At 39.8% G+C, this 13,740-nt stretch overlaps 1 protein-coding gene across 2 annotated transcripts; it reads left to right on the top strand.

Annotated features, from left to right (window-relative positions):
• Positions 1–547: 547 nt before the first annotated feature.
• lrrc56 (leucine rich repeat containing 56) lies at positions 548–12,923 on the top strand. 2 transcript variants are annotated; one of them, XM_061036556.1, is made up of 13 exons: positions 548–1,296; positions 1,564–1,740; positions 2,104–2,191; positions 2,740–2,800; positions 4,248–4,344; positions 4,891–5,088; positions 8,437–8,614; positions 8,718–8,936; positions 9,119–9,186; positions 10,025–10,167; positions 10,834–11,030; positions 11,192–11,498; positions 11,679–12,923. In XM_061036556.1, exons 2-13 carry the CDS (start codon positions 1,576–1,578, stop codon positions 11,854–11,856), a joined length of 1,899 nt encoding a protein of 632 aa, XP_060892539.1. In that variant the 5' UTR covers positions 548–1,296; positions 1,564–1,575; the 3' UTR covers positions 11,857–12,923. The 2 variants fall into 2 exon arrangements, with proteins under 2 accessions (XP_060892539.1, XP_060892537.1); XM_061036554.1 differs by having other exon boundaries at positions 549–1,296; positions 8,709–8,936.
• The last annotated feature ends 817 nt before the right edge of the window (positions 12,924–13,740 follow it).

Below are 13,740 nucleotides of genomic sequence, written 5' to 3' on the forward strand. Positions count from 1 at the left end.
TTCAACAACAAAAAGCCAAGGGGTTCTTGCAAACATCTAAATATGGTGATGCAGGCCTGTTTAATCATTAGATTATGAAATCAGTCAGAGCTTTAAAATAGGGACCAACATAGGTCATCAAATGGGTCCAAACTCCCCTACCTCCATACCTCCTTCTGTGACTAGCCATCAACTCAGGACTGAAATAGGCTACTCTGAGCACTTTAAAATGTTTAACTTTACCCCCCCCCCCCCCCCCCCCCAACAATGGAAATTGTACGACGGAGGATTAGGGCCACATTAAAAAAAAAAAAAATTAAATTCGAGATTAAAGTCGTAAATTTACGAGAATAAAATCGTTAATTAATGAGTTCGAGACCAGCCTGCGCGTAAATGATGACAGTAGAACTCTTTTCCTCTTTAGATAACTTCCTCAAAGTCAGTGTGGTTCTTTCTTCGGAAAAGCCACAGTTTCTTGCAGTATCTTTTCAGGGTCCTGATATTATATGATGTGCCAAAAGCATGTGTAGTTTCATATTTGCACAAGTAAAGCCCCAACACAACTATTTTTATCTGTTATCTGCACTTGTCTGCCTTGGGAAAGTGTCTCATGTGCAGAGACAGTTTGTGTCCTGTTCATCATTTTACAGATAAACAAGTTCTTGCAAGTTGAAGTGAAAACTTCTCTTGAACTGTTTTTACCAACTACACAAGGAAGTAATCTATTTCCTTATTAGTGAAACCTTTAGGACAAGATGCTCCATGTTTGTCATTTGAGAACAGGATGCTGCTGCTCTTCTGATATAGACTAAAATAACGACTTTATTATTTTATTCATTAAAGACTTTAAAAGTTCTACTTTCATCATTTTCGCGCAGGTTGGTCTCGAACTCGTAAATATACGAGTTTAATCTCGAAATTTTTAATCAATAATTTAACGTGACCCTAATCCTCCGTCGTAGGGGAATTGTGTTCTTTATTACTGATTTTTTTTTTTTTTAATATAGCCTAGGCCTATTTTGAATGTAGTAACAATCCGGTGTGGGAACATTAAGGTTACGCTAATAAAAGTAGAGTTTTACAAATGAATCTTTGATGTAATAGTATAAAAATAGGACGTTTAGCTAAGTGTTACCCTCCAGGTGGGCTGACTCTCACACGTGAACTACAAGTCCCAGAGAACAACGGGGCCCTCAGTACCGTCCGTATCCAGGAAGTCGAATGTGGTTGTCAAGCAAACTTATGCTGGCAAGAAAAGAGCTCCTTGTCTGAAATAATGTACATACTTTCTTTTTTGTCTACAGTTTCTTGCAACAGGTAATGCATTTTTTGACTCATAAAATGTATACAAGAAATGTGGATGTTTCAGTGATGTGAAGTTGCTTAGAGTTGTGTAATAATTCATTTTCCTCCCGTGTTTTTTGTTTTGTCAACTTGTAACCAAATCAGCGCTAGTTTGTTGCTAATTTAACACTTGGCAACGCGAAATAAGTTGGTTAGAGATGAATTAGTCTACTACTTCGCATCTCCACTTGTTAGAAATCAATTAAGACTCAAGATCATTGATGATGTTAATTCTTCTAGGTAGCTGTAAAGATGAGTTGCTGTCTCGGATCTGTGTCCCAGGGGGTCCGACCTGGTACAGCACGGGTCCAAGTGACTGAGCTCAGTGGATCAGGCAACATCAACCCAACTCCTGCCACGAAACCATTTGAGGACTATGAATCAGCAGTTGATGTTTACCTCACTCCAGAGAGGCTGGTAAGTCTGTAGCTTATATGCAAATAAGGCTTGCTTGAAGTAAAACTTTAATAGTCGCACAGTATCCATTCTGTATTCTCATGTTGTTGTTGGCTCCATGATTGACAACTACATAAAAGGCAGCATGTGCTGTGAAGGTTGCTGTTTCAAGTTGAAGGGTGCAGACAGAGTTATTTAATATCCTAGTAGTCAGATATCATTTTTTTTTTAAAGCTTTACATTAGCCTACATGTTTTACATCAAATTCATTGGTGTATGTCCAAGGTAGGCTAAATACTGGAATTAAATTAAGTCTGAAACAAATGTAGTTCAACGTGTCAGTACAGGTAAGCTTGTTTTGCTGTCAATTTCTGTCCCTCTCAGGAATGGTTGTGTGGAACTCAGGACCTCTGTCGCGTGACCTCGCTAGAGATCTGCATAAACACACAAGAAAACCCACTGGGCAACTTTGGTAAGATTTACAGTGACTAACAGCTTGATTTTCAAAATATTGCACAGGCACGTTAGTATTTGTAAAGGAGTTCACCTTTTTGCATTGTCTTGGTTTTACTTGTTTATTTGAAATTACCAATGAATTCAGTGACTAATACTTTTGAATCCCTAATGATGTAACTGAAAGACTTACAGAGATTTTTACACTAAGTGATGACTCATAGCAGATGCTTATAATGACCACATAGAAAATTACAACTAAGACGCACAGAACGTGTCAGGGAAAAAAAATGGTTGTCGGATGTTCCAAGGTATGACGCAAGATGACTGAGCTGATAATTGTGTAGGAAAATATTCATTAGGCTCACCTTTGTCCTAAGAAAATTCTAGATTGCACAACAAGTGCGGGCATGACAGAGCAGTGTCTGTACACGTATGACTCAGGCCAAGCCACTTTCAGTGCTCTACCTTTTATCCGGCTGAGATTAAACATCGCAGTTTGAAAACATAAAAAAAAAAAAACGACACCTGAAGAGATAGAAATGGCTTTTTCTGATCATCTTGTAGGTGTCTACTTGCCCAAGCTGGTGCAGCTGAATATGAACAACAGCGTGATTATGTCAGTAAGGTAAGCATGAAGTTACATAACACCAATACCATCTTCTTGTTTTATTCCATTTCCCCATGAGAATATATAGAATCATTATATGTTCACATTACCTCGTGGAATACGTCAGATTCCCAACAAGCTCAAATTCCCCGAAAGACTAAGATAGACAATGACGTGCGACTGGTTTACGCTTCTTGTCCCTCACCCGTTTTATATTTAGCTTGTGTTTATAAACAAAGCAAGCAGAACTTTCCTTAAAGAGATCTGTAATTTGACCTGGAGCAGTGATGAACTCGTGGGGATTTCTGTCATGCTTCACACTGGTCACGTGTGGCTACACTCCTCAACAAGAGTCTCTGGAAGCCATAAAAATACTTTGAAGCAGATCAGCAGGTCACAGGCCATGGGCATGTGTACCTGATGAAAAGTGTCTTGCTGTTGCGATGCAGGTGTAGCACTCTGCTTTGCTTCTGTCAAGGTTTTCCAACTGGGACTTGTGAAACAGTGTTTTTGTATGGAGGCTGCATGTTGCGTCTTGTAAACTAACAGATGCGGTGTTCAAAGTAAGTAACAGGTTCACCCATGCCTGTCTTACCATCAGACTCAGAGGGGGTTGTGGATATCTGATTTTTCTACTCACTCTTCCACTTCAAAAAGTCACAGAAAAGAGAACCATATGCACATTTTCTACTAGATTATTTTACTTATTTCCCGGTGTGGATCAAATTACCAAAATTGAATTTTGGAAAATTAGTCTGTTCGCTGGATAAGTGACAGTCCACTTCCTAATCACTGCCAAGGTTCCCTTAAGCAAGGTACTGAATCCCCCACCAGCTCTGGAGCTCCCGCTGTGGGCAGCCCCCTAACTCTGACATCTCTCCTTTAGTGCATAGTCCATAGGATCCTGTTTGTGCATGTGTGTGTAGCATGTCTCAATAACAGAGTGTAAAATGGAATTTCCCCTCAGGGGATTAATAAAGTCTATCTTCTTCTTAGTTTGATGGCAGCCATAACTGATTTATCAGAGCTGCTTTAAAAAAATAAAAAACATCCAGAATGACATACAAACAATGTAAATGGTTCTTAAGAAGAATTATTACCAAAGTTACTGCTGAGGGATAAAGAAGTAAAAACAGAAAGATAGGATGCTGTCTGCTCCACCCTGAGAGTAGCCGAACAGAGCCAGCCGGACGTGCGCTGCCTCTGATAGCATTTCCTGCCTAGTGCTATGGGACCTCTAGTGAAGAGGGTGTTACATGGTTGTAGATACACTGACAGAGACTCTGCTGGAAGGGTCAGAGCAGGGGTGTGCTGCTGAGACAAGTGAGAGGCCTGCATATTGAGGAAGAGAAAACGCTTCTAGCCTCTGTAGCCAGGGGACTGGATAGCCTTTATCATGATTCACGGTGTTGTGTAATTCCCCTCCCTGGCTCTAAATGAAGTTTGTGCTATTATGTCTCCATAGAGACCTGGGAACCACCCTCTCCCACCTGCAGGTGCTGTGGATGTTCCGTTGCTCCCTACAAGACTTAGATGGAATCCCTTCTTTCTCCGCCCTAAAGGTAGAGTTTTAGGTTGAAGAAGGCCTTTTAAAGACATTGTTATACAACTCCTTAAACTGTTTATACACTGGGATAGAAAAATAATGAAGTGCCAATTTTTGTAACTTTATTTAAACTTTTGAGATATTCATATTTGTGTTCTATGACAAAGTTCTGATTTTATTTGTAGATGGGTCTTTGCTTTAAAACAGTCTGTATTTGTTGTGTGATGCACTTTAAATTCTCAGATTCTCGCAGTATTTCCATATAAATACTTCAGATATAGAAAACCGTAAGTGCTAGAATGATGCTGTTTAGTGATCAGAGATCTTGTTATGTAAGATCCCAGTCTCTACGAGATATGAAGATACTATATCAGCCTGTCTGACTTTCCCCGTGTGTCTAACATGTTTCCTTTCCCTGCCCAAAGCATTTCCCTGTTATTGATCTTGTCTAAGTTTAATCCGTTTTCTATCTGCTAGTTTTTCTGTCTTTTTTCTAAGCTCACCTCTTGTTACCCCCTTACAAATTCCTCTACACTGCATGTCCGTCCACTCTGTGTTTCAGGAGTTGTACGTGGCCTATAACAATGTGTCAGATCTGAGCCCGGTCGGGATGCTGGAGAACCTGCAGCTGTTAGATTTGGAAGGGAACAATGTGGATGACCTCGTCCAGATTCAGTATCTGGGGTTGTGCGGCAAACTTGAGAGACTCACACTGGAGGGAAACCCTTTGTGTGTTCGCCCTTACCCCACTGCTATTCAGGTAGAGTAGTATCCTGCTAATATTGTTCAAGCCATAAAACTCAATGATGTACAGACATCCTTACATGGTAAACGAGATGACACTTTCATTTAAAAATTCTGTATTAACTTAATAGTGCCCTTTTCTTAGCATGACCTGTCTTGTCTGTCCTTGTCTGGCTTTTTGTTGTGTCCTCTGTGATTCTGCAGACACAGATATTTGTCAAATAAGCAGTTTTAAAAGGGAGTGTAGTGCAATCTGAGACATCAGGACGAGCCAAAATTAGTGCAAAAGTCATGTATCTGCCTGAGCTGTATTTAAGACCGCCAGTACGAACTGATCAGCAGTTGTGTTAACATCCAGGCAAGCAAATGCACTGATGATAATTTAGGAGAACCTCTGATGTTTATTTTTACATGTTGATTCAATAAAAACCTTAGGATTATGCTATTAACCAAATGAACATACTTCAAGAACATCAGCAAAATACACTTTTTGGATTGTGCCACATGAAGTAGTTAACAAAGTCGTGAGAGGGCTATAGGGTCGAACAACTTTGCAAAAGAAAAAGAAAAACAGTTAGAGATTAATAAAAGCTTGAGTAAGGAGCTAATGCGAAGCTTCTGAATGTGTCCTATTGAGTGAACAATTTAAAAGCCACCTTGTCAATGCAAAATCCTGTTCTTATGAAGGTATCATTCAGTTAGTCATCTCTGCCTGTGCTCGAAGGCTGTCAGGCCTCATTGCTGTGTCAGATATTGAGTGTAATGTAATTAGCATGAACTGAGACATGAAAGTGTCTGTGTAATCTCATCTCATGCATCCTGTGTGTCTTCAACACACCAGATAGCGCAGCGGGAGAGCGGGAGGCTTCAAAATAATTAAGCATAACAACCACATAACTGACACGCTCTTACGTTGAGGCATCACGACACACACATTATGTTTTATTATTGCATCACAGTCATTTTGGAAAATGGCAAATTAGGACAGCTCGCCACAGACTTATCCAGTGAAATTAAGTGTAGTCTGGGTGTGAGCTGCATTTCCACCTTTGGCTGATACAGAACATAGTGTGCTGTAAGTTTTTGGGCCACTGTGAATGTGTTTATTTACACCCACCAGCAGAGCATTAATTAGGAAACTGGGGCAATGAGGGGAGATGCTGAGCTGAATATGCATTAGGCCTGTGCTTTGTAGTGACTGAGGGGTTCTTGGGTTTGCTCTCTTGCCAAACTATCACTCCTCCTGCTCTCTTGCTTTCCATCACAAACACACACACACACACACACACACACACACACACACACACACACACACACACACACACACACCAACACATCCGTTCACTTCCTCTCACCCAGGCCTTATTCTCCTTCTCTTTTCTCTTTCGTTTCCATCCTGCCAGCCCTTCATTCCCATTTTCATTCATTGCATCTGTGTGGTTTGTTGAAGGGGCCAGAGTGCCAGGCTCAAATTTGATTGCTAAGTAGTTCACTGATTCACTGTACTCTCTCTTCTCCGTCTCTCTCTCCCTGTGCTGATAAAAGTCAAGACCACAATGCAAAATGCCCATTTTAGAATTGCACTAGTTATTTACCTAAAAGCTTCATGACATTGCCTTTTCTTTAAGAAGTCAGTATACATTAAAGCACTGCAATGGTCAAATCAAGTGCTAAAAGACATAATAAAGACTAGTTTATATGCAATATCCTAAAGCGCCTGAGAGTAACTTTGAGTTTTGGCGGTCAGTTTATCTCTTTGCTGATCTTGTCTTGGATATGTGCAAGTAATGTTTACTTACGAAAAAACAAATTATCTTTGTTTTAAATGTCTAACATGCAACTCACAATAAATCTTTGGCGTGGAACACTTTTTTTTAAATGCTGTACCGGTAGCATCATCTTGTTTGAACCCTACCACCAGCAGTTTCAGTCAGTTGTAGTAACAATACAGGAAAATATATCTTGTCGCTGATGGTTCTCCTGTTTGCTTTTTTAGGTCATATAGAGGCACCAAGGTTATTATTGTTAATACAAACGTACAAAATAAAATGAAATGATAGAGAAAATGTCCTTAATTTTTTTGTCTTTGGCATAAGTATCTTATTTAGCCTTGTATATATTTGTCTTTTTTGCTTGTATTATGTTTATATTTAATATTATTCTTTTGTACATTGAGAGCACAGTTACCGAAGACAAATTCCTTGTGTGTTTCTAAACATACATGGTCAATAAAGCGGATTCTGATAAGTACATGGAGTGACATATATCCATCCTTACAGTTTGTCTCAGGCACTTAAGTTTTATTTTTGGATGATGTTACCTCTGGGCCATCTACTAAACTCTTGTTGTGGCATTTCTACAATTTGTTATGCCGACGATAAGCAGCTCTACTTCTCCATCAAGCCAAGTAATCTCAAATACCTTACCACCCGTCACAAGTGTCTTGCAGCTGTTACAAATAGGATGTCTGGAAATATCCCCTACCTAAATTCTGACAAGACTAAGGTCCAGGGGGTCGGCCCTGAGTGCTTCACAAAAGAGGTCGGGCAGCATATTGGTCCCCTTGCAAGCAACATCAAGTCCACATTTAAGAATCTTGTTTTTTGTCTTTGAACAGCATCTGAACATTGAAGCTCAGAAGACCAAGATTGTTCAGTTTTGCTGTTTTACTTGAGAAATATTTCAAAAATTAAAGCTATGCTATCCAGACACTACACATAGTTACTGGTAACTTTATCTCACTTAGACTACTACAAGTCCCTTCTTCACTGGTATAACACAGTGTTCCTCAACCCATCTTCAGTTAATCAGAAAAAGCAGAAGCTAGGCTGTTGACAAAACAAAACTGCGGTCACATATCACCCCACTTCTCGCCTTACTCCATTGGCTTCCAGTAAGCCTTTCCATATCCATCAGATCGGCTGAATCTGTGGCTTGTTTTAAAAGGCTGCTAAAAACTCATTTTTTTTAATCAGCTAGCCTTTTTTATAACTACTTCCTGTTTTCCTTTAGTTGTTATTTTTAGCCATTTGCACAGCTTTGGTCAGGATATGATACTCATGTACATGATCGGTGTATGCCTGAATGTAAATGAGGAAGAATGAGGAATATATAATATAATAATAATGTAAGTCATAATGCAGAAGTATAAGATGCTTATGATTATTCACAGTTCACAAGCTGTAAATAATTGTGAACATCATATGCTAAAAATCAATCTACATATGTTTTCATTCAAAGTGTCAGTCATGTTGTCTGAAACAGACATTTTCACTTCCCTGTGTTAGGTTCATGTCTTAAAAGGTGTGACGGCGTGCACTACTCTGGACCTCTCTTATTCCTATGTTTCTTCCCCTTTACCCAGACGGCAGATTATAGTTATCGGGCTGCAGTGAGGGACTTGATCCCTCAGCTGCGTTACCTTGACAATTTAACGGTGGAGGAGGAGGGGCGTAGCTGCACCAGCACCATGGGAGAAGAGTGGACCATTCTCCGAAACTCCATCAGAGACTTACATTCTTTTCAGGCTGCTGCTGATGACGGTGTGTGTATGTAGCAGTTTTGAGTAATTTAATGCTGAACAGTAAATTACAGTTATGAATTTAATGGGACACTTACGCTTACCTTTTTTTAAAGAACCAGCAGACAGTGCAGGGGCTCATAGCAGACCCAGCTCAGCCCGACGCGCTGCTTCCAGCCTCTCCTGTGTCCACCCCTTGTCCTCAGCCAGCTCCAGACCTCTCACTGGCTCTAGACCCATGTCAGCAACCAAGCTCAGTGTTCTCTCCCCTCCTGGATCCAGACCCAGCTCTGCAGACTCCGATCTAGCAACAGTGGAAGCAGAAACCAGCACCCTGATACATGGTCAGGCAATTAACCCCATGAAGATAATTTCCATCTCTACATGCTATCTTGGTTTCCTTCCAGTTCCCTTCTTATCAGCATCAACCTGTCAAAGCTATCTTTACTCAATACTGCCACCAAGGGGACTTTCTTGTGTCAGAAGCTGACATGGAGTCACTGAGTTTCTTCTTTATCTGTTGAAGGAGCTGGAAAAATCCTGTTCTGTGGAAACCCTGTTCAGGCTATTCGAGCGAGGCGGGAAAAATTAAAGGTAGGTGTTGTGTGTTGGAAGACAAAAAAAACGAAATTATTTTAGTTTGGTGGGAAGAAAATCTGTTTTGATTGATTTTATTTTATTATTGTGTCATGCATTAACAATATGCTCAGCCCAAAACAGGCTTACAAGACACCATTAATAATACACAGAGACCAAAGACCAAAAGTAGTTAGTCTAGTTTTGAAAATAAAGAACATGTGCTGTATTTGCACAGTAGCATTCAGTGTCAGGTAATGGGAACAGAAAGCTTTATAGGCTTTAAAGTTGCCATTATGGCCCATCTCTTTAATGTCATGTTAGTATCATCAGAAGACTGAATGATTTGCAGTTTTTTATTTGCAAGTCCCTGCAACAGCATCAGAGGGACCTGACAGATGTTGCTTACCACTGTCAATACCATCTAAAAAACACAGCTACTGTCACTCTCTCTGTTTCTCATGCTGCAGTGGTAGAGTCGATTGAGAGACGAAGGTTGTAGGTTTGATCCCCAGCTCCTGCAGTCACATGTTGAAGTGTTCTTGGGCAACACACTGAACTCCAAAATGCTCCTAGAGTGGCATAGCCAGCAGTGTGTGAATGCATGTGAATGGAATTAATAAATACTGATGGACACTTTAAATAGCATCCTCTATCAGTGTGTGAATGTGATGTGAATGTGACATGCATTGTTAAAGCTCTTTGAGTGGTCAAAGAGTAGAAAAGCGCTAAGTCTTAAAGTCCATTTAGCAAGTCCATTTTACTTTACCCTCCTGTTGTTCTCTCCCTCTGACTTACATATATATTTAATTAATGCACACAACTCATAAGCCATTATTCTGTCTCTTTTCAATAGACAGCACCCACCAGGTCTACTTTTACCCCTCATAACCTGCCCATCCATGTACCAGAACACACGTACGACCTTGAGGAGCCAGATGTTGGAGGACGGGATGATGTGTTTGCTATGCTGAGAGCTTGGAGGGAGCAGCACAGCAGGTACTCATTTCTTACACAACTCGTTACTTTTTTAAATATGCAAACACAGTATATATAGTGCTATTTAAACTATTTTTAACAACTGGTTTGTGGGGGGAAACAATTCATGGGTCTGTGTTTATGGCAACGTTTTTGTAAAGAATTGTCATGTTACTTATTTTTAACAGAATAGCGTCTTTACACACAATCACTGAATTAATTGGGCTTCCCTAGATTGCTTAAAACGTTTGATGTTTTTTTTGTCCCATTTCATTATATACTATATATGCTGAACTACATTTATATATTTGATGCTGTAACCCTGTTTGGAATTAAAATACACTTGTTTTGAATTGGATAGACTTAAATAGATACCATGAAGAATTCTTCTTATTCTTGTTTACCATCTGATTTAATTTGAAGATAGGCTGACTTGACAGCCTTTTTTTAAAGACATATTAAAAGTAACCTCCTGCATTGTTTTCAGAGCAAGGATTTTTGTGTCAATTTAAAAAAAAACCTGAAATGTCACAACTTTGTTTTTTGCAGTGTTTACACAAAAGATTAGTGAAAATCTCTATGATAGGACCTTTAAATGCAATGAACAATCTTGTGATTTGTTTTTAGACAAAAGCTCCCCTCTCTTCAGACTTGAGCTAAAGAAACTAAATCTCTTTTGTTTTACAGTCGTCTCCAGGCTATAGAGACGGAAAGACAACCACAGGTCCTGGCTATCCAGTACAGTGATGAAGAAGAGGGCGGAGATAATGATGACGAAGAAGGATTTGATGGTAAAGGGAGTGGAGAAGGACATGGGGAGAAGACACAAGATGACAGCCAAGATACTGTCTCACTAGATTCCTCTTTCCAGTCTCTCTCCCCAGGTGAATATTCACTGAATAAATGTACTTGCTATGGCTTCTAAAACAGCACTTAAAAAAGGTTTTAATTCAGAATAAAAAAAGAAAAAGCACATTTTTTCCAAATTTATATCTGATCCAAAAACATTAACATATTTTTCTGTGGATTTTGTTTGTTTTTTCAGACCTTCATCACAGAGAGGCCTTATCTCCTGACATGGCTCGATTGTCCCTGTCTCTGGACACAACACTGTCCCCATCTCCCCCTCTGTGTGCTACAGGGACCACCTGTAATCACAAGGCACCAGGGATCCGTGCACGTAGGCTTCGACTTCATAAGACCAAATCAGAACATTTATCTCATTTCAGTGGAGCAGGGGACTTCTCTGAAACAGACGAGACCAGGACCGATGTGCCTCTGTTGCCCTCACCTGTACACAAACCACGCCCACCAACAACAACTGCCCTGGGTGAAGGGCTCACTGGTTTATGGTAGGACATTAACAAAGACTTCTTGACAATATATTCACAAAACATAGATTTAACTATAATGTTACTGATGAATTATGTTCAATTTAACAGTGACTAATGGGAAAAAACATTACCGTTTGACATTTTTTATTTAACTTAGTTATTTCAGTTGGTAATCATGAAACTCTCTCTGTCATTTAGTGCAGAGATGGAAGAGCCCGGCTTACAGACTGGCAACAAACATTTTCAAACTCCCATGAAGTCCAAACTCCCGGATAGGCCGGCGATAACTCGTCCTCATACAGCCAGAGCAGCCCTGCAGAAACATCACAAGCACCACACACTCCAGCCCAGCAGAGGGAGCTCACACCCAGACTGACACCACAGGAACAACACTCACTCCATACTTTGAGAGATGTTTTTGTTTTTTTAATCTGGAAAATATTGTAGTAGTTCCACTCAAAAAAGAACTCATAACTCAAAGTGCTTGAACTGTATTAGCAACACAGTTTGAGGACTCACAAATAATTCATCTCAGCTGCAAGTTTACCATTGGCTGTTTTCCCTGCTGAATATTGAACAGGAGGTGAACATAGATAGATATGTCATGTTTGTGTCAGGTTGAATTATTGAGGGTTTTTTTTTACTTTTATGCTACCTTGTGTTTTATCTATTAAAAAAAACAACCGAAGATTCCCGTTTATTAATACAGAGCTGTACAGTGAATCAAATGTAATGGTTCATTTGACAGCTGACTGTGATTGTCCTGATATTTACAGTGTAATAGTCTTATCTAGCCACTGGAGGGCGCTATCTGAAAACATGAAATCAAATATTGAAATGATTGATTTGATCACCCGAGCAAAAAAAGAAGCTTCCCTTGTAGTCCATGTATTAATCCTTTTTTTGCCCTTTGTTTACATTTAAAGAACAATTTACAGTCTTATGTACAATGTACTAACATGAGAGTTTAGAACGCAAGCTTTGGCCCCTGATGCTTCTAATACAGGGAGACAGCCTGTAATACTTTCTTTAAGCTCCTTTCAAAAGTTTTTATCTGGTTATGAAAACAGGCTAATATTAAAACTGATGCCAACCGACAAAACAAACAAGAACATTATCAGGAAGATTGATTATTTCTAGTTATTATTATTGCCTGTTACTGTTGTTATCCTGGGTAGGGGTCAGATGAAGGGATTATAGTATGCTGTCATAGGCATTATTAATTGTATTTTGTACATTTTTTTTCGTGGCAACGTTTCAGAGTATGTTGTTCATTTGACTCTTAGAAGAGAGCAGAATTAGAAAACATTAACACTACATGTACAGGACAGGATCGGCAAAGAGATAAAACATAGGACTTTGTCTGCAGGGGTCCCCAAAATCTACACAAACTAAAAGTTCCTGACAGGAGCTCTAAGAGCTTGTAAAACTGAGTGTAGTTTTTTTTGCTTTGTTTTCTTTGTTTTCTCTTGATGCTACAGATCTATACATGGTATTCTTTTTGAGGGGAACAGCTACAGCCACGACACTGTCATTTCCAAACTTGCCTGGTCTTTTTTTGTATGAGCACTTGACATGAGCAGACACAACAACACACACACATGTTATGTCACGAGTGCTTCAGTTGTGTTCACAGAAACAGGATGTGACTAAATGAATCCATGTAACAAAGAGCAGACAGTGATCATACCTCGAGAGCACCACTAATACTCCTCACAGCAGGATTAAGACGAGTACACATGGGACGTAGGAATGTAAGATGTGTGTGTACATGTTAGGGTGCATATCCACTCAGCCATGAGACAGCTCTTATGTAACAAGTCAGTGCACTTTTTTTATTTCTTCTCTCAGCTCTTTCCATCACCTTGGATCATCTTCTCACACGGCTGCTTCATTTGTGGAATTGCTTGTCTCCCATCGCTCCCTGTCAGGTGTTTTTTTTTTTTTCCAGCACACTCCCATCTCACTGGTGCTATTACGCCTCAAGTCACAGATGCAGGAGAATAGAATGAAAGGAGAGGCCTTTTATGGTGGGAGAGTGGGGTGGAGTCCACCTTCTCTCTCTGAATAGTCCTCTAATTTCAGTGGAAAGTATTTTTCTCACAGCTGGTCAGGATTGGGGACCTAATTGGGCCTTCTGCTCCCCAGTTATTACCAGATGATGATGCACATCAGATAGGACTGGACATGAGGATGCATCATACATGTGAGAAAAGCTGAACTGCACATTTTAAAGTGAAACTTTTTCATTTAGTATATT

This window comes from Labrus mixtus, chromosome 4, assembly GCF_963584025.1.
Source record: "Labrus mixtus chromosome 4, fLabMix1.1, whole genome shotgun sequence".
NCBI classification, from domain to species: Eukaryota; Metazoa; Chordata; class Actinopteri; order Labriformes; family Labridae; genus Labrus; species Labrus mixtus.